At 32.8% G+C, this 23,652-nt stretch overlaps 3 protein-coding genes across 3 annotated transcripts; 1 reads left to right on the forward strand and 2 right to left on the reverse strand.

The window, feature by feature from the left end:
- Positions 1-1,767: 1,767 nt before the first annotated feature.
- Positions 1,768-4,012, reverse strand: LOC135956671 (tigger transposable element-derived protein 1-like). Its single transcript, XM_065507224.1, has one exon. It carries the CDS (start codon positions 3,678-3,680, stop codon positions 1,926-1,928), a length of 1,755 nt encoding a protein of 584 aa, XP_065363296.1. The 5' UTR covers positions 3,681-4,012; the 3' UTR covers positions 1,768-1,925.
- Positions 4,013-18,721: 14,709 nt separating this feature from the next.
- Fancl (E3 ubiquitin-protein ligase Fancl) lies at positions 18,722-20,022 on the forward strand. The gene is made up of 3 exons (XM_065502472.1): positions 18,722-18,841; positions 18,902-19,885; positions 19,951-20,022. The coding sequence occupies exons 1-3, from the start codon at positions 18,722-18,724 to the stop codon at positions 19,984-19,986; spliced, it is 1,140 nt and encodes a 379-aa protein (XP_065358544.1). The 3' UTR covers positions 19,987-20,022.
- A 172-nt stretch (positions 20,023-20,194) lies between these two features.
- On the reverse strand, positions 20,195-21,718 carry LOC135963720 (3-oxoacyl-[acyl-carrier-protein] synthase, mitochondrial). Its single transcript, XM_065515684.1, has one exon. The coding sequence runs from the start codon at positions 21,663-21,665 to the stop codon at positions 20,316-20,318; it is 1,350 nt and encodes a 449-aa protein (XP_065371756.1). The 5' UTR covers positions 21,666-21,718; the 3' UTR covers positions 20,195-20,315.
- Positions 21,719-23,652: the final 1,934 nt, after the last annotated feature.

The following is a 23,652-nucleotide window of genomic DNA, read 5'->3' on the forward strand; positions in this document are numbered from 1 at the left end:
ATATATGAAGCATCACATAAAATGTTTATAAAACAAAGAAAATATAAATTATTTTTATACTTAAAAAACCTCCCACAATTTTTTACATTTAAAACAAAAATAAATAATTCGAATTTTAATAAAGAAACAAAAAATACGTATATTTCTAAATAGAAGCATCATCAAATATTTATAATAAAAATAGTTAATAACTTTCTAAAACACAAATATTTTAATCCATTAATAGCTGACATTTTTCAACATTCTTGTATTAGAAAATAAAAAACCCTAAATCTAAAGAAGAATGAAATCAAATCCTAATATTTTTGTATGAATCAATTTGTATGCAAGTATCTGGCGAATTGAATTTAAAATGTTTAATTATCCAATTAGTTATTATTAATATCAAAAACAATGTTTCAGAATTTAATTTTCACTCATTTATCTTATATACTATAAATTTAAATTCTGTGAAATTTGTGTTTGTCTATTATTAATAATTTAATATTTTTGGGGTTTTCAGTTTATGGGTTAGGTAAACCTATTTCAACTTAAAAAAATTTGTATTTGTTACATATGTATTTTCTAAACCGAAATATTATAAATTAAACTGAAAAATCAAATTAAACGTGTTCTTATTTTATTGTTTCAATTATTGTCTTCCTAATATTTTTGGTTATATATTTTTATTTTATAATAAACTTTGTTTCAGTTACCGAAAATACGTATTTTTAGGACGATGTCTTAAATTTATTCATAATTAAAATAAACATAACTCTGATAATTATTTTAAACTTTTTATTAGACATAATAAAACAATATATTTATAGTGTATGTATATAAATTTATGTAAACAAAATTTTACTTTATTTTACACGTTTTCTATTTACTTTTTTATATAATATTTTTTTTTATTTATATAAAAACCAAATTAATCTAATTCATTTATATAAATATAATAAACAGAAAACAAATAATATTTATATACATTTAATAGTTGTAACTTGTAACTTAATATACTAGCATTAAACAAAACATTCAAAATATATAAAAATTATATTAAAAAAAAACAACAAATAATAATATATACATTAATATATTTTACAATATAATTAAAATACCTTTACTTTTTAAAGTAATTATTAAATAAATGATAAAAAGTAAGGAAAAATTTCACTTTTTGATTAAGTTAATAGAGCGAAATGAAATGGATTATTAAAACAGCCATGTGTTAAAGGCGTTTAAGGTTAAAATTAATAATAAAAATGAAACCTAAAATAAAATAAAAACTTTAGCATAGCATTACCATCTTAAAAATAAAAAAATATACTTTTAAATGTAAAAAATATTTATTTCGTTTTATTCTTGCTGTGCCAATTAAAAAAAATACATAATAATATATGCAAAAGGAAACTCGAGCCGAAAATCGTTTAAAATTGATTAGAATTTGGTGCAAGCGCTAGATTTCTCGATTTTTCTATTTCAATAAAAATGTTTGTCGTTCCTGTACATGTATTTAATGGTTTCATGAACACTTGCTGATTGACCCGTCAAGCAAGCATTTTCTCTATTATATTTTGTGCTGAAAGTGTATTTAAAAATGTCAGTGTAAATATAATACACTCAAACCTCATTTTATGCGATTAATTCGTTTCGCAAAAAGTCGCATAATTCAAATTCGCATAAAAAAAAACACTAGCTCCATACAAAAACCACTAATTGGTTTTTCATTTAAAAAAAATCGCATAAATCCAAATTAAAGAAATAAAACTCATACAAAAACGCATATAAAAAATCAACAAAAATTTTATTAATTCACTAAAGTAATAAAAAAATAAAGCAAAAGAAAGAAAACAATGAATAAATAACACGAATTTCAAATAATGATTAAAATATATACATTTCTAAAAAATAAAAATTATATTACAAAGCAATTGAACTAGGATTTATAAATCAGAATCAGAATTGCTAAAAAATTCTAAAACGCTTGCATCACTAGATGTAAATGATATATTATTATCATCTGGAATATCATCATCTCCATCAATAGAAATATGTTCAATATGTTCAGGCGAAGAATTTTCAGGAGCTGTATTTTTTTCTTTAATTTGGAAATATTTTGTCACTAATGTTTGTGATTTCTTTTTTAATAGTTGTTTATACAACTCTTGGTATCCTGAAAAAAGATCGCCAAGTCCGCGTTGGAGCTTTATTGCTCTCTCCGTATCGGGGTCAATATTAAGAATTTCGTTTTCTAGAATAGCCACTTTGTTAAGAATTTGAAAAATTTTTTGGGAAGTAAGAGGTTCTACAGTTTCCTCAACATTATTTTCGCACGGATTTTCTTCAATATTGGTTGTTAAATTAATAATGTCTTCATCAGACAATGGTTCTTCTACAAGTAGTTCTTCTAAGTCCTGATTGTTAAGTGAATCAAATCCTTCACCTCCAATTTGATGAGCTAGGCTTAAAATTTCATTTGTTAAAGCAGATATTTCATTTTCATGACCGTTTCCAACGCAATTTGGCCATACTGCTTTCCAGCATGCATTAAGTGTTTTCGGCTTTATTTCTGATATGGCGGAAGCAACCTGAAGTATACAATCAAAAATAGAAAATTTCTTCCAAGCTTCGTTTAAAGTTAAGTCTTCCTTTTCAATTTTATTCAAAATGACTTTGTATGTGTTTTTAATGTAATGTTTTTTAAATGTAGAGATAATTCCCTGGTCCTGAGGCTGAAGAATGCTGGTAGTATTGGGGGGCAAAAATTCAATTCGAATGTTCGGATGTTCCAAATGAGGATGTCCAGGTGCGTTGTCTACAAGAAGCAAAATTTTGAATTCAATGTCCTTTTTTTTTGCATAAGATTCAACTTCAGGTACAAAACATTTGTAGAACCATTCAGAAAATATGGCGGATGTTACCCAAGCCTTATGGTTTGCCATCCAGTGAACAGGCAAACATTTTAAATCTTTGCCAATAAGAGCTCGTGGTTTTAAAAATTTATTTATAGCTAGCGGTTTTAACATTTTGTCTCCCGAAGCGTTGCTACATAGTAAAAGGGTTAATCTTTCTTTACTTGCTTTAAAACCTCTTGCTTGTTTTTCTAATTTTGCAATATACGTCCTACTTGGCATTTTTTTCCAAAAAAGGCCTGTCTCGTCAGCATTGAAAACTTGCTCTGGACTGTACCCTCCACTTTCAATAATGTTTTTAAATTGCTCGGGATAATTTGCGCAGGCCTCCTCATCGGCTGATGCTGATTCACCTCTAATCTGCACATTGTGTAGATTTGTTCTTTTTAAGAATAGTGTCAGCCAACCATTGCTTGCACCAAATTTGGAAGTAGAAGCCTCTGTCAGTTTTATTTTTTCATAAAATACTAAAGCCTTTTCTTTTATCATGTACCCACTGATTGGTACTCTTTTCCTTGTTAAATCATCAATCCAAAGGGCGATGCAAGATTCCATTTTTTCAATTGTCGTATCTCTGGAATAAAATGTATTTTTGGATGATAACTTTGTTCCACAAATGACCGACTTTCTGATGCTCTCTTCATTTTTTTTAATCGATCTTATTGTTGACTCCCCCAATTTGTATTCCTTCCCCAGCGCAGTGCATTTCGCTCCTTTTGATAAACGATCCAAAATTTCGATTTTTTTCTCTAATGAGATCGTTTGCCTCTTTTTATTTTTCTCCATAACTATAAATATCTAAAAAAAGGTTGCAATTTTTACCATAAAAACGCTCTTTGTATTTTTTTTATAAACTTACATTGCTCAAATAATAAATAAAATCCAATTTGTTTTATTAATTTTCAGTTATATAAAAATATCACTTCTTTAAATATATGTATAATATTTTTCGTATTAAAAACGGTATTTCCCCACAAATATATATAAAAAACAGAGTTCTAAGTTCAAAATAGTTTTTCTAGCGCCGGCGCGTAATTTTTTCAGTGTTGCCATTTCACATAGAAATTGTAATGACTAAAATAAAAAAAAAATAATTGTGAATTTAAAAACCGCATAAATTCAAATTCGCATAAAAAAAAATCGCATAAAACGAGGTTTGAGTGTATACTATAAAGGATATTCATTTAAAAAAAAAAACGGAAAATTACACTCTGATTTTTTTATACTTGGTTACAACAAATACAAGAAAAAAATTCCAACAAAAGTTTTATTTTTAAACTATAACCAGGTTTAAAAAATTTGAGTGTAATTTTTCTCTTCATCAGTCGCACTTATCAACCTCTCGTGATTGATGGGAAAACACCATACACTCATCAAAATGTGGCATCAAGCGTGCGTGCTAAAACTAAAAATTTTTAGATTTTCCATCAAGCGTTTTCGGTGTCAGACATACAAACACATTTTCACTAATATTACCATTAAGGCGTTACGGCGTTTTACGCCAGCTTTGCGGGCTTTATATGGTATTTATAAAAGTTGTTTTTTTTTTTTTTTTTTTTTTATTATTATTTATTTTCAACAACCTAGCCTATTGGCCATAATCGGTTATAAATTTCTACTTAAAAAAAAATAGTTTACATTAAAAAATTTAAATATAAAATAAATTAAATAATTATGATATAAATTAAATAAATATTATAAATAAAATTGAACAAAGTCAAAACTTAAACTCAAACATATTACATTATAAAACATCATTATTAGATAATGATTCTTTAATTGATGTCAGTAAATTAGCAACTTGATAAGAAAAACTAGTTTCCACTAGGAAAAAAGAAATTTGATAAGTATATGTGTAACAGAAATAATCAACCATATAAAAGAGAAAACATGGTACTCAGTACAACCTAGAAACTATAAGGGCCAAATATATGTATATATAAATATTAGTCACTGAATGTCTGTTAGTTGATACCACCTTCAGAGATATAAACAGTAGAGGGACCAACCTATATGACAAACAATGTCATCAAAAGGGTGTATATCTAATAATCAATTACAATACTCAAATCCTAATATCATAAGTGATTCAAACAATAATCAAAACAAGTTCGAATAAGTTCATGAGAGACTGATAAATTCACCGGAAAGGTACCTATCACAGTCCACAAATCAATGTCTACACACTATCCGCAAATTAAACTTCAAACATATATACTATTTTGGCGCCTCAACCAATTGCACTAGTGCAACACGTAAATCAAACACTAAATGTAACTCCAAACACCAAGACAGCTGTTGCGGAGGGCTTTATGAAAAAAAGAACCGGCGACACACAGGGGCTGACTGTACTTAATATCCCCCTATGTGAAACATCTCTGGCAGCCCATTGTTTATTTTTGCTTGCCGGAGGTGAATGGCAAATGTAATTGGCCAACAAATTTGTTTTTATAAAATGGAAAGAGGTCATATGTTCATGGGGAGAGACGATGAGAATATTATTTTTTTTCCCATATAATTAACCCCACCTCTTTTCCGGCTCTAGCTGTGATAAGTCACTATTGCGATAGGGATGGCCAATCCCAGTGACCTTATCGGCGGCAGGGAAGACGCTCAAGTGGCCGAGCCATACCACAGTCAACCCCGGACTCTGCTGAAAGTGAAGAAAAGGCATTAGAAATGTATACGAAAATATCGAGGAACGAATACATACCATACCCAAATCACCAACCTCCAGGAATGAAATTCTGAAATAAACAATTAAAAATTTGAATTAAAATTCTTTTGACAAAAATTTATTTTAATACTTACCATCCATGCTGCCTGTCGTACTTTGTTTTGATTATTAAATGTTAATGGTCTGTTTAATAGTTGAATGGATAAAGGAGAAGAAAAAAAAAACAAAGTGTTGCCAGATTATATAACAACACACATGATAGTATAATGATACTGTGAGAAATAAAATAGTAAAAATGTATGAATGAATTTTTTTCTTAACCGTTTTTGTTAGTAATTTTGAAATTGTTATACGTTATTTTTAAAAAGGGACAAATATATATGAAAAGGAATAAGGATGGATAATGTTTCTGTTATTTGACATATAGTTTGGACTTTGAACTGTCTCAGCCATATTTTTTTTGTATTATATGAAAATAGCGCAAATAAGTGAAATGGTGATGTAAAAAAGTACGAGGCATTTTAATAATACAGCATTCACGAAGGAAAGAGAAGTGGTTGTGTTAAATGGAATAAATAAGAAAAGAATCTATACACATATAACGAATTATTCTATTCGAAATGAAAACAAATTTAAATTAAATTGCAAACAAAATTATAAATATTCCCTGGGAGTTTTTTTTTAATAATTACATTTAAGAAAATAATTCAGAAGTATGTATATGTTAAAAAAATAGTTTCGTGAGAAAGTTTTCATTAATGTGAATGTTTTTTTTTTAGAAATTACAAGCGTTTAAAAAAAAATCATATACATATAATAATCCCTGCCAAAAATAAATAAAGTAAAAGGAGAACGTAAGTTAAATTACATGATGTGTTTAAAAAAAAAAAAATTGGTTCAACAACAGTTTTAAAATATTTTTTAGTTTGGAACGGGCCTCCCTTGGAGGCAGGGCTAGCAATTATTCATGGGAGACCGAACATAAGGAAATGAACAAAGTTCTCCAGAATTTGTATTTAAAATCCCAGGTAACAAAAGTAAATAAAGTTGTCAATTTTATAATTATTGAATATTAGAGTGAGCTCTCGGAGAATTCACCCTATCAGCTGCCAAGACAAACAAAGAAAAATAGAAAAAAAAGGAACACAGTTGCCACTATTTAATAATAAGTTTTTTTTTATCAGCTATAATAGTTACAATTTAGGATTTAGTTTAGATTAAGATAATCTTAGGTTTTATTTATTAATGTTGTGTTTTATTAATTTCGTCTGGAATTTTATTTGAAAAGGGTTAATTCGGTGTCGTTCTGTTGGTTTCGTGTCAGCATTTCGTTTCAGTGTTCGTTATTGTGATTCGTTTCGATTAGGTTTTAGGGAGCTCCTTCAGGCCTAAAAGAAGTTAATGAGAAACGGAAATAAAAAAATAAATAAAGTAGGAAATAATTAATAGCATCCGATTGTGACTGCTAAGTGAGTCTATAAATCAACAGGGGGATACATATAATATAAATAGAAAAATCTTTTTTCAAATGAAATTCAAAGTAACGTTTTTTATTGTTGTAAGTTTTTTTTTTTGTTCACTCACATATATAAGTATCCCGATTGAAATTTTGTAAATAATTATTAAATAATATAAAATCTAAGAAATTTATTTGTTAGTAGTTATAGGAAAAAGGAAAAATTAGAATAAAAATCATGTTTTGAAGGTTATACATATAACAAAGAATGTCTGGCTAAAATTATTTTTTTGTTAAGGGGAGACAAGTAAAGGGAGTGGTGGTATCCGAATAGTGAGTTTATGGGGTCACTACAAGAATGTGTTGGGGGATCAAGTGACCATGGAAGGGAGGGCGACTGGAGCAAACATCATGCTCCCGATTCAAAAAAAAAGTGTGTGTTTGATGTAAATTTTAATGTTTGTTTTTACATTTTTTTTTATTGTAACGGCCCGTGGACCACGATGATGGGAGGAATTCATACCCAGAGGGAGTCCGATAATGAGCTGTCAGGTGAGCGAATTATCGTGGTGCCTTATAACGGTCACGTAACAATATGGCGCCCAAACGAAAAGAAATTCAGCTTATAAAGCTTTAAGACACATAGTGTCTGAGTGTGTCAAGACCTACATACTAAACCATAACATACTAGAAAATTGCAATAGCCCACAGTATTCATTTGTGTACTCGGAATGGAGTATAGGAAAAATCTTAACCGTTTAGGTTGTTGACCTAAAGTCCGATGTGAGAGATTCCAATACACTACAGTTCGGAAAAGCAGAATGAATTACTTCTAAATTCTACCTAGGAAATAATGGGGTTCATAGGCTTGCAAGTTGCGTCTTATTAGTACTTGTATATTTCCTAGCGATTCGTTCTATATTCGTAGATTCAGTTTGATAACTCAGATGTAAAGCAGCATTCGTAATAACCGATAGCCGTTCGGGGCAAAGTCCTAGAGGTCTGTAGTATCGGATTGAATTAGAATGACTGACCTTTGGTATACAAAAAAACATTTTTTTTTTTTGCGAAAATACTAAAGAATTGATTATTTGATTTTTTTGATGATAAATTATGATTTACACGCCTTTTTGAAGAAGCTCTTGAAATACTAAGAGGGTCAATGTAACGATTTAATAAACGATAAACTCCAAAAGCACCACTACCTTTATTATGTTACCCCTAACAATAGAAATTGTGAAAGTTATAGAAAGAAAGTAAATTGATGAGAATATAAGTATTAGTCATTACCAGTCATATAAATAATAAATTTAAAGAGAAAAAAAAAAGACGAATGAAAAGAAGGAAAAAGGACAAAATCATTAGTTTAGATTTTTTTTGTTTACTTCCGAAATTCAACAGTATTTTAATAATAATAAGATAGCTTTTATATGTATAGATTATAGGAATTTTAATTGTATGGTATGCATGTTTTTTTTTTGTTTAGTAAAGTGATTAATAATTGATATTATAGAATTTTATTTGTAACGATTTATCAGACCTTCGTGTAAAGGGTATGAACGTGGCAACTAGGTCTCAATCGAATAGGAAAAGGAAAGTTGAATTCGATAACAATAGAACAATACCACATTTGTCTTCTAAGCAACGTCGAATGAAACCTCCCGTGTCTAATATGAATGAAAATAATAAAAAATCGAACGAAGGACAGATTACTGATCTGTCCAGGACTATAACGACGGGAAATCCGAGCACGTCTGCTAGTTTACCTACAATGCGCGTCACATCCGCTAACAATAGCTTGGTAGGCGACGAAATAGCACCAGAAGTTAGGGATTTGGTAGCAGATGAGGCTTTAATAGTACAAAAATCTTTGGAAGAACAAATTAGAAGTATGGTACAGGGGGAAATGGAGGGTGTTAGAAAATCTATAGGAGAATTAATGAAAGCCGTAAAGGATATTTCCACGATTCACACCCGTAATAATGGAACATTAGGTATTAACCAGACAATGACTAATAATGTTGCAGGTAACAGTAAACAGCCAGCCATTAATGTAAATAACATCAATCCACCTAGTGCCGATCAAAATTTCATGCCGACGAATAATGAATACCGTGCGAATCAGTTTTTGTCAGTAAATAACAATCGCACCCCAACAGGTAATGGTATAACAACAAATCTACCGGTGCGTAATACAATTAGAAATTTTGTGCCGCGACCCAATTATAATATTACTCAAACGCCCCAATCTATGGAAGGAGCTCAGTTAGTTACAAACATGTGTCAAAATAATGCGGGAAACTTACCGTTTGGAGGAAATATGTTGAATAATGATATGCAAACTGGCTGTGCTTTCGGCAATTACAATCATCCGAATAATTCCGCAACTCCAAATGTAACATCAAATAAAATGTGGATTCGTATAGATAAATGGGGGCTGAATTTTGATGGAAATACTTCGCGTATGAGCGTTGAGGATTTTATATTTCGTATAGAACGCCTTCAGGCCCAATACGAAATACCAGTAGAAGAATTGGAGAGAGATTTTCATTTGTTGATATCAGGTCCCGTAAAAGATTGGTACTGGTTATTTGTGCAAACTCATTTCGGCGTGAAATGGTCAGGGCTTAAGCAGGCTTTACTCAGTCAATATCAAACATCAAGATCCAATTTTGAGATAATGCGTGACCTAGTTGAAAGAAGACAGAACATTAATGAATCAATAGACCAATACTTTCAAATAATGAGTCAACTGCGTGCGAAATTATTTCAAGCATTACCTGAGTATGATATGATAAAAATTTTAAAAAGAAACGTTAAGGAAAGTGTTGGAAGAATTGTCTATCCAATATCTGTGTCGTCAGTAGAGCAGCTTCGAATCGAATGTAATGAAGCTGAACGAAATTTTCCCAGAAGGGAACTAAGAAATTTTCAACTTCCGGCCAAACCTACACGACAAGTCAATGAAGTGTATATTGATCACCTGGACTACCAAGAACCCGAGGAAAATCATCCGAAAAATTCAGAGGAAGTAGCGTCAATTCAACTTAACCATCAGCAACAACAAAAACAATCGCTGACCTGCTGGAACTGTAAAGTCCCAGGTCACGTGTTCATGGAATGCCCATCCACAGAAAGAACACTATTTTGTTATCGCTGTGGAAAGCCAGGAGTCATTACGCCTAAATGTCCACATTGCCAACAGGGAAACCAATGGCGGGGCGTGGGAACGATGGGAGCCCCACGTCGTACCGAAACCTCCACAGAAAAAGCAACAATGAATTAAGAGGCGTATCTGGGGAAGACAATAACAATATTACAAGATATAATTACAGCATAAATGATAAAGAATATTTACCTCAAATGAGGCATTATCTCCCTCTGCAAGAGAGAAAGGAGAATTATGAGAAGGTTAGATCTAGAATTTTTAGCGTAGATTCAATAAGGAGGGCAATCCCTAATAGAATTTTAAGGACTCGTAGGAAATTTAAGGAACGACGTGTTTTAAGAAAATTGGTAATCGAATCTCTGATTAGGGCAAATTTGAAGACAGATGATCCCCGAATTTTTGTGAATATAGAGATGTGTAATACGTCAATCAGAGGATTGTTGGACTCAGGAGCATCAGTAAGTATTTTAGGAAAGGGCTGTAGGGAGTTAGTGTCCAAATTAGATATCGAAGTTCACCCATTATTGAACAACGTGAAAACGGCCAGTGGTCAACAATATAGAATCTTAGGGAAAATAAATACAACTATTAAGTACAAAGATCAAGAGCGTAAGATGCTGTTGTATCTTTGTCCTGAATTAGAACAAACGTTATATCTTGGAATAGATTTCTGGAAACTATTTAAATTGATACCTGAAGTGACACAAATGGACGAACTTGACATAGTTAGTGTTCAAAACAGTATAGTGGAAGAGAAACCAAATTATGTAATGATGCCACATGAGCTTAGTGAGCAACAACAACATCTACTAAATGAGGTAGTAAAGAGTTTTAACACATTTGAAGAAAAAGGTTTAGGGTTAACTACTCTCGAGAAACATTCAATAAAGTTAGTGGACAATGCTGTACCTGTCAAGGACCGATACTATCCCATCTCGCCCGCGGTACAAGAAATTACATATAAAGAAATAGACACTATGCTGGAGCTCAAGGTGATCGAAGAGAGTGAAAGTCCGTGGAGTAATCGGACAACAATAGTCCGTAAACCAGGGAAAAATCGATTTTGCCTTGATGCCCGAAAACTGAATAACCTGACGGTAAAAGACGCATATCCTCTGCAAAATATCGATGGAATATTAAGCCGCATCGACGAAACATATTTCATAAGTAGCGTCGATCTTAAGTTTGCATTTTGGCAAATTGAATTGGACCAAGAAAGTAAACCATACACAGCTTTTACAGTTGCCGGACGCCCGCTGTATCAATTTAGAGTGATGCCTTTCGGCTTATGTAATGCGGCACAACGTTTATGTAGATTAATGGACAAGGTAGTGCCGCAGAGATTAAAAGATAATGTTTTCATTTATCTGGATGATCTATTAATAATTTCTAGCACGTTCGAAGAACATTTACGACTATTAGAGGAGGTAGCAAAATGCCTAAAGGAAGCGAACTTGACAATCGGATTGAAAAAGTCGCGATTCTGCTACCAAGAGCTTAAGTATCTTGGATTTATAATTGGAGGAGGCATGTTAAAGACTGATCCAGAAAAAATAGTTGCAATACGTAACATAAATCTGCCTAAGACCACGAGAGAAGTCAGAAGCTTCTTAGGTACAGCCGGCTGGTACAGACGGTTTATTAAAGATTTTGCAACTATCGCAGCGCCCCTCACAGATACCTTAAGAAAAGCTAAAAAGTTTGTAATGACACCTGAAGCTGCAGATGCGTTTTCAACACTCAAGAGAGCATTAACCTCAGCACCAGTTTTAAGGCATCCAGATTTTTCCAAAAGATTTTTTGTTCAGTGTGACGCTTCAGAATATGGCATAGGAGCCGTTCTATACCAATTGAACGACAGTAAAGAAGAACACCCTATTGCGTTCTACTCACAAAAATTGAATTCATGTCAGCGGAAATATTCCGTGACGGAAAAAGAATGCCTCGCGGCCGTGATGGCGATAAAAAGATTTAGGCCATACATCGAAATGATGCCGTTCACTGTAATTACGGATCATGCCAGTTTAAAGTGGCTCATGACCTTAAAAGATCTCAGCGGGAGGCTAGCACGTTGGTCGCTACAGCTCCAGGCTTACGATTTTGAGATCGAACATCGAAAAGGATCCGAAAATGTGGTAGCGGATATGTTATCAAGAGCTCCACTAGAAGGTGCGTTTGGTATAGAAAGTGTTGATACGGAAGACTTCCTAGACTTAGAAACCATTGAGTTCGAAAGTGAGGAATATCTTGAACTTATTAAAAATGTCATAGAGAACAAAGATCGGCTACCAGATTTAAAAGTTAGTAACGGTAAAGTTTTTAAAAAGAGCACTCTAGATCCAAACATCGGGGAACAATATTTGTGGAAATTATGGATTCCGAATAGTTTGACACGGACCATGATTAAAAGAGCTCATTCGGAAGGAACAGCTGCCCATGGTGGCATAGCCAAAACATTGGAAAGGATCAAACGGTTCTATTATTGGCCTAGAATGACTGTTGAAGTGAGGCAATATATTAATTCATGTGAAATCTGTAAGGAAACTAAACCAGTCAACCATAAAATGATGCCAGAAATTGGTCATGAAGTTAAGACGTATAGGCCTTTTCAGAAATTATATATCGATTTTTTAGGAAAATATCCGCGCTCGAAAAGTGGGAATTGTTACATCTTTATCGTTGTGGACCACTTCTCGAAATTCACTTTTCTCAAGGCAATGAAAGATGCTACGGCGAGTAATGTAGTTCAATTTATGACCCATGAAATATTTCATAAGTTTGGAGTGCCGGAAGTGATCCACAGCGATAATGGTGTTCAGTTCACATCGAAAGCATTTGAGAATATGATTAATATATACAAAATTAACCATATGAAAACCGCTGTTTATTCCCCTCAATCAAATGCTTCAGAGCGGGTAAATCAGTCGGTTTTGGCGGCAATTAGGGCCTATCTAAAGGAGGATCACAGGGACTGGGATTTATATTTGTCCGAGATAGAATGTGCCTTGCGGAATTCAGTTCACGCAGCGACCGGCGTTTCCCCCTTCTTTGCCCTTTTCGGTATGCATATGTTTACGAATGGTTCCGATTATAAACTGGCACGCAGATTACTTTCTTTAACCGACCATCGAATAGAAAATCTTGAGGGAAACGAAAAACTTGATTTAATAAGGGAGAAAATTCGTTCAAATATGCACGAGGCGTATGAGAGGAGTGCCGAGAGGTATAATAAGAGGGCACGTAACGTTAAATTTATCCCTGGTCAAGAGGTCTACAGGCGAAATACGATTCTAAGTGACTTCAGTAAGAACATAAACTCTAAATTTTGTAAAAAATTTATAAAATGTCGGATAATTAAACCTATAGGAAATAGTATGTATGAACTGGAGAATATGCAAGGAAAGCCTATTGGAATATTTCATACAAAGGATATAAAGATGTAAGCGTGCAATATAATGAATGGAAATCGATCTGTGATAATGTAGTCATTGTGCAATATTAGTATAGGAAATAAGACTTATGTTTGTTGTTTTGTCCTATATTTATAAGTCAATGTACCTGACATATTATAGATATTATTTCTATTCATATTATGTAGCGTTTTTTTTTAACAAAATAAACTTACAGAAATAGTTCCGATGTGCAATAAATCCAGTGCAATATTTACTAATTATAAGAGGGACGTGATGTTGTACCTGAAAAGAAAAAATTATAACAAAGTAAAATCATACGATAATTTTTGTCACAATAACTTCCCTAATATGATGACAAAATAGGCGAAAAAAGGAATCGGCGCTCCTTTCGTAATTAAAATAGCACTCAGTCATATTATTGACGCTTGGTTTGCCCGGCTTTTGAGACACCAGGGCGTGGGAGTTCCCCACGTTCTGAAAAGATATAACCCTCGCACACCATATTTTCCTTCGTACCTTGTTAAATTCGGTGTTTTGTTGCGGAGGGCTTTATGAAAAAAAGAACCGGCGACACACAGGGGCTGACTGTACTTAATATCCCCCTATGTGAAACATCTCTGGCAGCCCATTGTTTATTTTTGCTTGCCGGAGGTGAATGGCAAATGTAATTGGCCAACAAATTTGTTTTTATAAAATGGAAAGAGGTCATATGTTCATGGGGAGAGACGATGAGAATATTATTTTTTTTCCCATATAATTAACCCCACCTCTTTTCCGGCTCTAGCTGTGATAAGTCACTATTGCGATAGGGATGGCCAATCCCAGTGACCTTATCGGCGGCAGGGAAGACGCTCAAGTGGCCGAGCCATACCACAGTCAACCCCGGACTCTGCTGAAAGTGAAGAAAAGGCATTAGAAATGTATACGAAAATATCGAGGAACGAATACATACCATACCCAAATCACCAACCTCCAGGAATGAAATTCTGAAATAAACAATTAAAAATTTGAATTAAAATTCTTTTGACAAAAATTTATTTTAATACTTACCATCCATGCTGCCTGTCGTACTTTGTTTTGATTATTAAATGTTAATGGTCTGTTTAATAGTTGAATGGATAAAGGAGAAGAAAAAAAAAACAAAGTGTTGCCAGATTATATAACAACACACATGATAGTATAATGATACTGTGAGAAATAAAATAGTAAAAATGTATGAATGAATTTTTTTCTTAACCGTTTTTGTTAGTAATTTTGAAATTGTTATACGTTATTTTTAAAAAGGGACAAATATATATGAAAAGGAATAAGGATGGATAATGTTTCTGTTATTTGACATATAGTTTGGACTTTGAACTGTCTCAGCCATATTTTTTTTGTATTATATGAAAATAGCGCAAATAAGTGAAATGGTGATGTAAAAAAGTACGAGGCATTTTAATAATACAGCATTCACGAAGGAAAGAGAAGTGGTTGTGTTAAATGGAATAAATAAGAAAAGAATCTATACACATATAACGAATTATTCTATTCGAAATGAAAACAAATTTAAATTAAATTGCAAACAAAATTATAAATATTCCCTGGGAGTTTTTTTTTAATAATTACATTTAAGAAAATAATTCAGAAGTATGTATATGTTAAAAAAATAGTTTCGTGAGAAAGTTTTCATTAATGTGAATGTTTTTTTTTTAGAAATTACAAGCGTTTAAAAAAAAATCATATACATATAATAATCCCTGCCAAAAATAAATAAAGTAAAAGGAGAACGTAAGTTAAATTACATGATGTGTTTAAAAAAAAAAAAATTGGTTCAACAACAGTTTTAAAATATTTTTTAGTTTGGAACGGGCCTCCCTTGGAGGCAGGGCTAGCAATTATTCATGGGAGACCGAACATAAGGAAATGAACAAAGTTCTCCAGAATTTGTATTTAAAATCCCAGGTAACAAAAGTAAATAAAGTTGTCAATTTTATAATTATTGAATATTAGAGTGAGCTCTCGGAGAATTCACCCTATCAGCTGCCAAGACAAACAAAGAAAAATAGAAAAAAAAGGAACACAGTTGCCACTATTTAATAATAAGTTTTTTTTTATCAGCTATAATAGTTACAATTTAGGATTTAGTTTAGATTAAGATAATCTTAGGTTTTATTTATTAATGTTGTGTTTTATTAATTTCGTCTGGAATTTTATTTGAAAAGGGTTAATTCGGTGTCGTTCTGTTGGTTTCGTGTCAGCATTTCGTTTCAGTGTTCGTTATTGTGATTCGTTTCGATTAGGTTTTAGGGAGCTCCTTCAGGCCTAAAAGAAGTTAATGAGAAACGGAAATAAAAAAATAAATAAAGTAGGAAATAATTAATAGCATCCGATTGTGACTGCTAAGTGAGTCTATAAATCAACAGGGGGATACATATAATATAAATAGAAAAATCTTTTTTCAAATGAAATTCAAAGTAACGTTTTTTATTGTTGTAAGTTTTTTTTTTTGTTCACTCACATATATAAGTATCCCGATTGAAATTTTGTAAATAATTATTAAATAATATAAAATCTAAGAAATTTATTTGTTAGTAGTTATAGGAAAAAGGAAAAATTAGAATAAAAATCATGTTTTGAAGGTTATACATATAACAAAGAATGTCTGGCTAAAATTATTTTTTTGTTAAGGGGAGACAAGTAAAGGGAGTGGTGGTATCCGAATAGTGAGTTTATGGGGTCACTACAAGAATGTGTTGGGGGATCAAGTGACCATGGAAGGGAGGGCGACTGGAGCAAACATCATGCTCCCGATTCAAAAAAAAAGTGTGTGTTTGATGTAAATTTTAATGTTTGTTTTTACATTTTTTTTTATTGTAACGGCCCGTGGACCACGATGATGGGAGGAATTCATACCCAGAGGGAGTCCGATAATGAGCTGTCAGGTGAGCGAATTATCGTGGTGCCTTATAACGGTCACGTAACACAGCTTACTAAACAACATTTCAGGAATTCACAAACATAACACAGTCAAGACAGTCTCATAAAATCCACAACAACGGAATGGAAATAAATTAACATGACAATGACTAAGTATGCAGAAAATCATATGATAATAAAAAAAATCCATTAGCAATGCTTACATCAATTACCCCATAAAGAACCACGATTGATAGTAGTCAAAAAGCATAAGAGGATTAATGATAACCAAAACTTTATCAATGCCAAATCAGAGTTAATATCTTCAGAATATATCAACATATTAAGAGCAAAAATAACTGAAAAACAACCTGAAGGAAAAGAAAACAAGCTGAATAAATTACAAGAAAACAAAGCAAATGACACATGACTATGAACAAAGAAAAGATCAATATTAAGATTAGCCCGTCAGAAACTTAAGAATGAGATAGCAGATGGGAATGACATTATTAAGAGTGCCAGTCTTGATGATCAAGACCATTCCCTCTCTTTAATCAATCTGAGTTTAAAAAAATATTAATGAAATTTCCGCAAACCATACGATAAAAACTCTTATGTGCAATAGTTATCAATGAAATGTTATCTGTCTTTATCAATATAAAGAAAATATTTGAGGCAATGAAAATTCAAGTAACAAGTTCATTACAATGACATAACCAACTACTTGCAATCTACAATACATTCACTCAACACAACACAACCAAATCCACTCTTACATCATATTGGAAGTTGCTAAACAATTATCCAATAAGGAAGAAAACTGCTGTAATAGCATCAATGAATTTAGATCAATATCACATGCCATTATCAGAACAGTGAACATCGCATAAAACTCAACCTAGAAAAGTCGAATTTTATCTCAATATCGTTTTTTATATGCGATTTATTAAAATAAAAGTGATTTTCGGATGTAGGCTATGGTCAATTATACGGGGTTGTCATAGAATCCAATCATTGTCGGAATTGGTTTTGAAAACGACAAAAAAGGTCCATTTGACTTATAAAATACAATGTAATTTTTTGTTTAATCGATAAAGAATTTAATTCTAGATCGAATGTAATACCGATAACTTTCGAGACCGACAATGATTGGAATGGGGCAACATTCCTTTTGAAACTTCCCCGTAAACTATTAAAATCGTTTAAATGCCGTGGTCGAGAGCAATGGAGGTGCAATTAGTGAATATTTTACATAAAATAGAAATATAAGATATGGATCCACATGGGCATTTCCACCGAAAGGTCCACCGAGACCAGGGGCCGCATTAGATATCGAGTAAAACTGATCATAATTTTCTTATTTGAGATTATGGCATTCGATATCGAATAGGAAATTTAGTACATTTTTACAGGAAATTAAAAGTTTTTGAAAACACTTTGTTTTCTAAAAATCATCTCTATGTATGTACAATTCTCTATGATTCGTAAATTAAGCATAACGTTAAACGTCTTAAGCTAGTAGGACCTGGGGCACAAAGTATATACTTTGTGCCCCAGGTCCTATTATTCTCTATTGCTATGCGAAATAAAAAAAAAATGAACAATTGCGTTTTCGCATCGCAAAAAAATGTGTTTAAAATGTTTTTATTTTTCATTTTCAAGTTTTGACATTTCATTTCGGTATTGTTTATTTTGTAAAATAAGTTAAAAAATAAGCAACACTGGTAGCGAAAGCGTTTTCGTACACGATACAGAATACTAAATTGTGTTCTTATCGCATTTGCGTTTCGCAACGAACTTGCTTTCGCATCGCAATAGAAAGTAACCCCCATAGGGTAACATAGAGACGAGAAGTAATTGTCAAAAACCCAAGTCTGTTGTCAAAAACCTATCTCTTGCAACAACAAAATACATGTTAGTCAATGTATTCTGTTGTTGTATCAAACATATGATTTGTTGTATTTTTGTTTGACAAATCGGAGTGTCTCGTCTCTATGTATAATTCTCTAAATTTTTTACATAATTTCCCAAATAACATTTTATTCACTATACATATCTGTTAATAACAGTCTGTTAAAATAAGTAAATGTAAACATAAAAAAGCGCCAATATGTTTATATTATTTAGTATAGGTGATAAAATTGTTAATGGTAGTAGTGCAAGGTGTGATTGCATTTATTAAATTTTTTTGTTTTGTTTCTACGGGAAGTAAAAATGAATGAAAGCAATGGTGAATTATCCGATATTGAAAAAATTCTTTTAAAATATCCGGGACTCGTGAAGTCACAATCCAAAAATAAAGAATTTGTCTTACAAGGTCCACTAAAAGTCAATGTAAGAACTAAAAATTAAATTGTTCTGTAGTACATGAAAAACTTTAAAATTTATTTTTAGGATATTTGGCTCAATATTAAAATATTCTGTCCCAATTTCCCACGCATTAGTAATTTCCAACTACAAGTACAACAAAGTTTTAATATTAGAAGATATACTAGTGCCAAACTTGATATACCCACAGACTGGTCAGTTGAAGAGTTAATTGACAATTTATCAACATTAGTGCAACCTGTAGAGACTCCAATTCAATTTTTGCCCAGTGTTAATGATGGATTACAAACAAATATTTACTCGGAGATTGCCAAACTGTATGTACCCTCTGAATATGAGATTGTTCTGAATGACAATTGTTCACTGATTCGTTTTAAAAGATTTGCACTAAACGAGCAGCACTATCTAGAAGTAGCATTACCAAGTTTGCAAATATTGGAACATAGTCTGCCAACGTGTATAGACTGGTATGAACTGTTGGGTAAAGCCACTTCCCTAACGATGATGTTGCAACAATACAAAAACTGTTTGGATGATTTAAGACCATTTTATGAGAATTTCACTGACATCGATGAATTGTGTCATGTGGTTCAGCCCCCATTGCCCACTAGCAAGGCGAATTGGCGTTTATTTGTTTTAAAAGATAAAGTTTATCTAAAGGTCCAATTTGCTGATCCCTTTTCACCACTTAGTTCAATGTCGGTTTATATTATAGGCCCTACACAGGAAGTTACTCATCTTAGACGGGTTTATAGCGAGGGATTACGTGATTGGGATGCCGAATTGGATGTTCATAAAAATCTTTTACGTATATTCGATTTGTGCTTCTTTCCCATGACACCGGCAGAAGGTTCTCAAACATCTTATCAATATTGCAACATTTGCTATTGTTATAAACTCGAACATGGTGAAATTCCCATTGTGTCGTGTGATAACAACCATTGTAGTTTAATATTTCATGCTGCTTGCCTAAAAGAATGGTTTAATACTCTGGCTGACGGAAAAACTTTTCTTGATGTTGCCTTTGGTGCGTGTCCATTCTGTAAAGCGGTAGGTAGTTTTAGGTAAAACGTGTGGTAAAATCTTTAAACAATCTGTATTCATATTTATTACAGAAATTGTCAACTTCTTTCCAAGAAATTTTGGCGTAATCTCTCATTTTAATAAAAAAAAAAATAGAGGTATGTACTTAATATCTGTCTTTTTATCTTTCTACTTTAAAAGATGACAAATTAATCTTTGTTCTCAATATACACACTATAAAACCAATAGGTATACATACATAATATTAAATATTAAAGCATTATTGACAGCAAGGTCAATACGCCTTGAACTGTACTAACATTTAAGATAAAAATATAAAATCATTAATTTATTTATTTACTAACAAACAAAAATTCAAATTGTTTACAAACTTAACAGATATTGTATATATGTATGTACTTTTAACAAAGTTCTAATAAATGCTAGAGATATTATTTTACCGAACATAGCTGGCAATGCATAGTGAAGCATTAGTTCCTCCAAAACCAAACGAATTCTTTAAGGCAATACGTCTCTTACTCCCATCTTCACTCCAGACCTCGGGTGTAGTCACAACACGTACTTCAACCTTTTCATCCAATTCATCAACATTAATAGAAGGTGGTAATTTGTTTTCGCAACAGCCCTGTATAACAAAAGTAGCTTCTAAATTACCCGATGAACCCAATAGATGACCATGAGCACCCTTTGTGGATGAAACCCTTATATTTGGGGTATGATCACCAAACACACGTTTAATAGCATGTGATTCTATGCGATCGCCTGTAGGTGTTGAGGTCGCATGTGCATTTACATAACTTATATCCTCCGGTAGAATTCGAGCATCCTTAATGGCTCTTTGCATAGCTAGAGTTGCTCCAGTTCCATCTTCACTCGGTGAAGTTATATGATATGCATCACCGGATAGACCATAACCAAGTACTTCAGCTAATATGGGAGCATTACGATTAAGAGCATGCTCAAGTTCTTCTAAAACCAATATGGCAGCACCTTCGCCCATTACAAAACCATCACGTTTTTTGTCGAAAGGCCGAGAAGCTTTCTCTGGCAAGTCATTGAATGATGTACTCAAAGCTCTTATACGACAAAAGCCGGCTATTGATAGCGGATCTATGCAAGATTCTCCACTACCGGCTAACATAATGTCTGCATCTCCATTACGTATGAAACGCATCGCATCTCCAATAGCATGAGCACCAGTGGCACAGGCAGTTGATACCGAATGATTAGGTCCCCTTAGACCATGTCTCATGCTTATATGGCCACAAGCCATGCTTGGTAACAGCCGTGGCACAAAGAATGGACTTACACGATTGTAACCTTTTTGCAGCTGCTGCCAAGCTCCGTAAACTTCAGTCAAATCGAACATTCCCATTCCAACACACACGCCAAAACGTTCAAGTTCCTCACTACTAAGGTTCTTCGGTGTAATTTGCGCTGCGTACAAAGCCTCTTCGGTGGCTAATACCGACAATTGTGTAGCAGAGCTCATCAATTTCAAATCACTCTTACTTAATAAATCGTTTAAGGGCAACTTTTCCCTGTCTATTTGAGCTGCGACTTGGCATGGCAATCCGTTGTACTGGTTTCCCAATTTTGTGACGGCCGCTTCACATTTTAATAACTTTTGCCAAGATTCTTCCACATTTCCACCCAAAGGCGTAACTGCTCCCGTTCCTGTTACCACCACCCGTCTTCTATTGGTGTAGTTTATTTGGGTGGTTGAAAATCTGCGTAAATTTTGTTGTGATGCTGCATATTTTGTAAGTTTTATTACGAAATTCATTTTGTGTGGCTATAAACTGATCTACCGGCGAGATAAAGTTTTTCCTTCCCAGCTGTTTTCTGATATTGATTTAACAGTAGTTTTTTCAAAAGTTAACATACCACTTAATTAACATTTCATGTAAAGTTGTGTGCTCCTAGAAATAATTAATTAACATTTACCAACACTTAATTTCGTAGAATCTACTTGCAGGGTTCTAGAAATCGATTATTCGAATAATCTTGTTTAAATTTTTGAAAAGTACACTTTTCGACATTAGCTATTTATGGTTCACTGCATCTGTAAAATAATTGCACATACAATCAAAATGTACTTGAGTGCAGTGTAGCTAGATTTGGGGATTTCTCCCCAAATTGGGGATTTTATGAATAATTTGGGGATTTTAAAAAAATTTGGGGATATTTCATGCATTTTATCAAATTTTTGGGGATTTTTAAGATTTAAAATGTTTTGTTTTGACTTTATACTATTTACTAAAATTTCGAGTAATTAAATTTTATTTAAAAAAAAATTATTAAATGTCACATGGCATTTAGTTTTTTTGTTTATAGGACAGTTTCTAATTTAATTTAAAAAAATTAATAAAAATTAAATATGACTTAAAAATGCGGGATTTACAATAGATGGCGTATCTTTTGAACGCGGTTTTTGTTTTCAATAACTTATAAGTCATTTTGAAGTGTACATATCTGACATTTATTCTCACTTAGTTATTGAACATTATAGTGTAAACAGCAAAGTTTTTTCTTGCTTCGAAAATGTCGAATTTTCTGCCAACAAAGCGTCATACGCGGAAAGTTTTGCTTTACTTCTTTAATTAAAAAAGAGTGCTGCTGAAGCACACCGATTGCTCACCAAAGCGTATGGTGAATGTGTTCCATCGGTTTCAAAGTGCGAGAGATGGTTTGTGTGTTTCAGAAGTGGTGATTTTGACACGGAAGACTAAGAGTGCCCAGACTAGCCAAACAAGTTTGCAGATCGAGGCATTACTCCATGCAAATTTTTATAAAACTCGACAAGAGCTTTCTAAATCATTGGGAGCTACTCAAGCAGCAATTTCATAACGTTTGCGAGCAGCAGGATTCATTCAAAAGCAGAGAAATTGGGTAACATAGGATTTAAGGCCAAGAGACCTTGAAAGACGATTTTGGATGTCCGAAATAGTGATTGAACGGTATAAAAGAAAATCATTTTTGCACCGAATCATTACTTGCGATAAATAATTAATCCATTACGATAATCCGAAGCGTAAGAGATCGCCTGGTTGGCCGTGCTTCAATCGACACCAAAGCCAAATATCCATAGCGCTAATTCTGAACAGACCATCACACGGAACCTGCACCGAACGCAACTGATTCGTTTGAAGCGTGCATTGGCCGAAAAACACCCAGAATATGTTGCCAGACATGAAACCGTAATATTACATCATTACAACTTTAGGCCACATGTTGCAATACCTGTTAAAAAGTATTTAGAATGAAGTTGTTGGGATGTTTTGCCTCACCCTCGTTATAGTCCAGACCGTGCCCCGTCGGACAAATATTTGTTTCGATCGATACGCTCTCTCTAGGATACGCTTCACTTTGGAACAGAGTATCTGATATTGGCTTGAATCGTTCTTGGTCTCAAAAAGGAAGGACAGTACGATCAATGGAAAGTACAAAAAAATGGGACTGGAACTGGAACTGGAAAATTATCATGTAATTTTCCGTAACTTCACCTATTTATAGAAACGAAAACAGTATTTTACAGAATACAGTATTGTTTTCATTTCAGGTTTTCGGGGACTAAATTTTGGATTTCAATTATGAAATGGGGATTTTTTGGGGGCATCTATTATCATATTGGGGACATAGGTAAAATTTTTCTGGCAACACTGCTTGAGAGACTCATTTGATAAACACAATATTATACATAAATATATTATAAAATAGAACTCCAATGGTATACATTTGTTTTTCGCTTTTGGTTTAGAAGTTATACAGTA

The sequence above is a fragment of the Calliphora vicina genome, chromosome 1, assembly GCF_958450345.1.
Source record: "Calliphora vicina chromosome 1, idCalVici1.1, whole genome shotgun sequence".
NCBI lineage: Eukaryota > Metazoa > Arthropoda > Insecta > Diptera > Calliphoridae > Calliphora > Calliphora vicina.

Excerpts from the sequence above, each read along its gene's own strand:
- LOC135956671 (XM_065507224.1), bottom strand. The coding sequence starts at position 3,680 with ATGGAGAAAAATAAAAAGAGGCAAACGATCTCATTAGAGAAAAAAATC.
- Fancl (XM_065502472.1), top strand. The coding sequence starts at position 18,722 with ATGAATGAAAGCAATGGTGAATTATCCGATATTGAAAAAATTCTTTTA. Across the intron at positions 18,842-18,901 it reads AAGGTCCACTAAAAGTCAAT|GATATTTGGCTCAATATTAA; the intron begins GTAAGAACTAAA and ends ATTTATTTTTAG. Across the intron at positions 19,886-19,950 it reads CGTGTCCATTCTGTAAAGCG|AAATTGTCAACTTCTTTCCA; the intron begins GTAGGTAGTTTT and ends TATTTATTACAG.
- LOC135963720 (XM_065515684.1), bottom strand. The coding sequence starts at position 21,665 with ATGAATTTCGTAATAAAACTTACAAAATATGCAGCATCACAACAAAAT.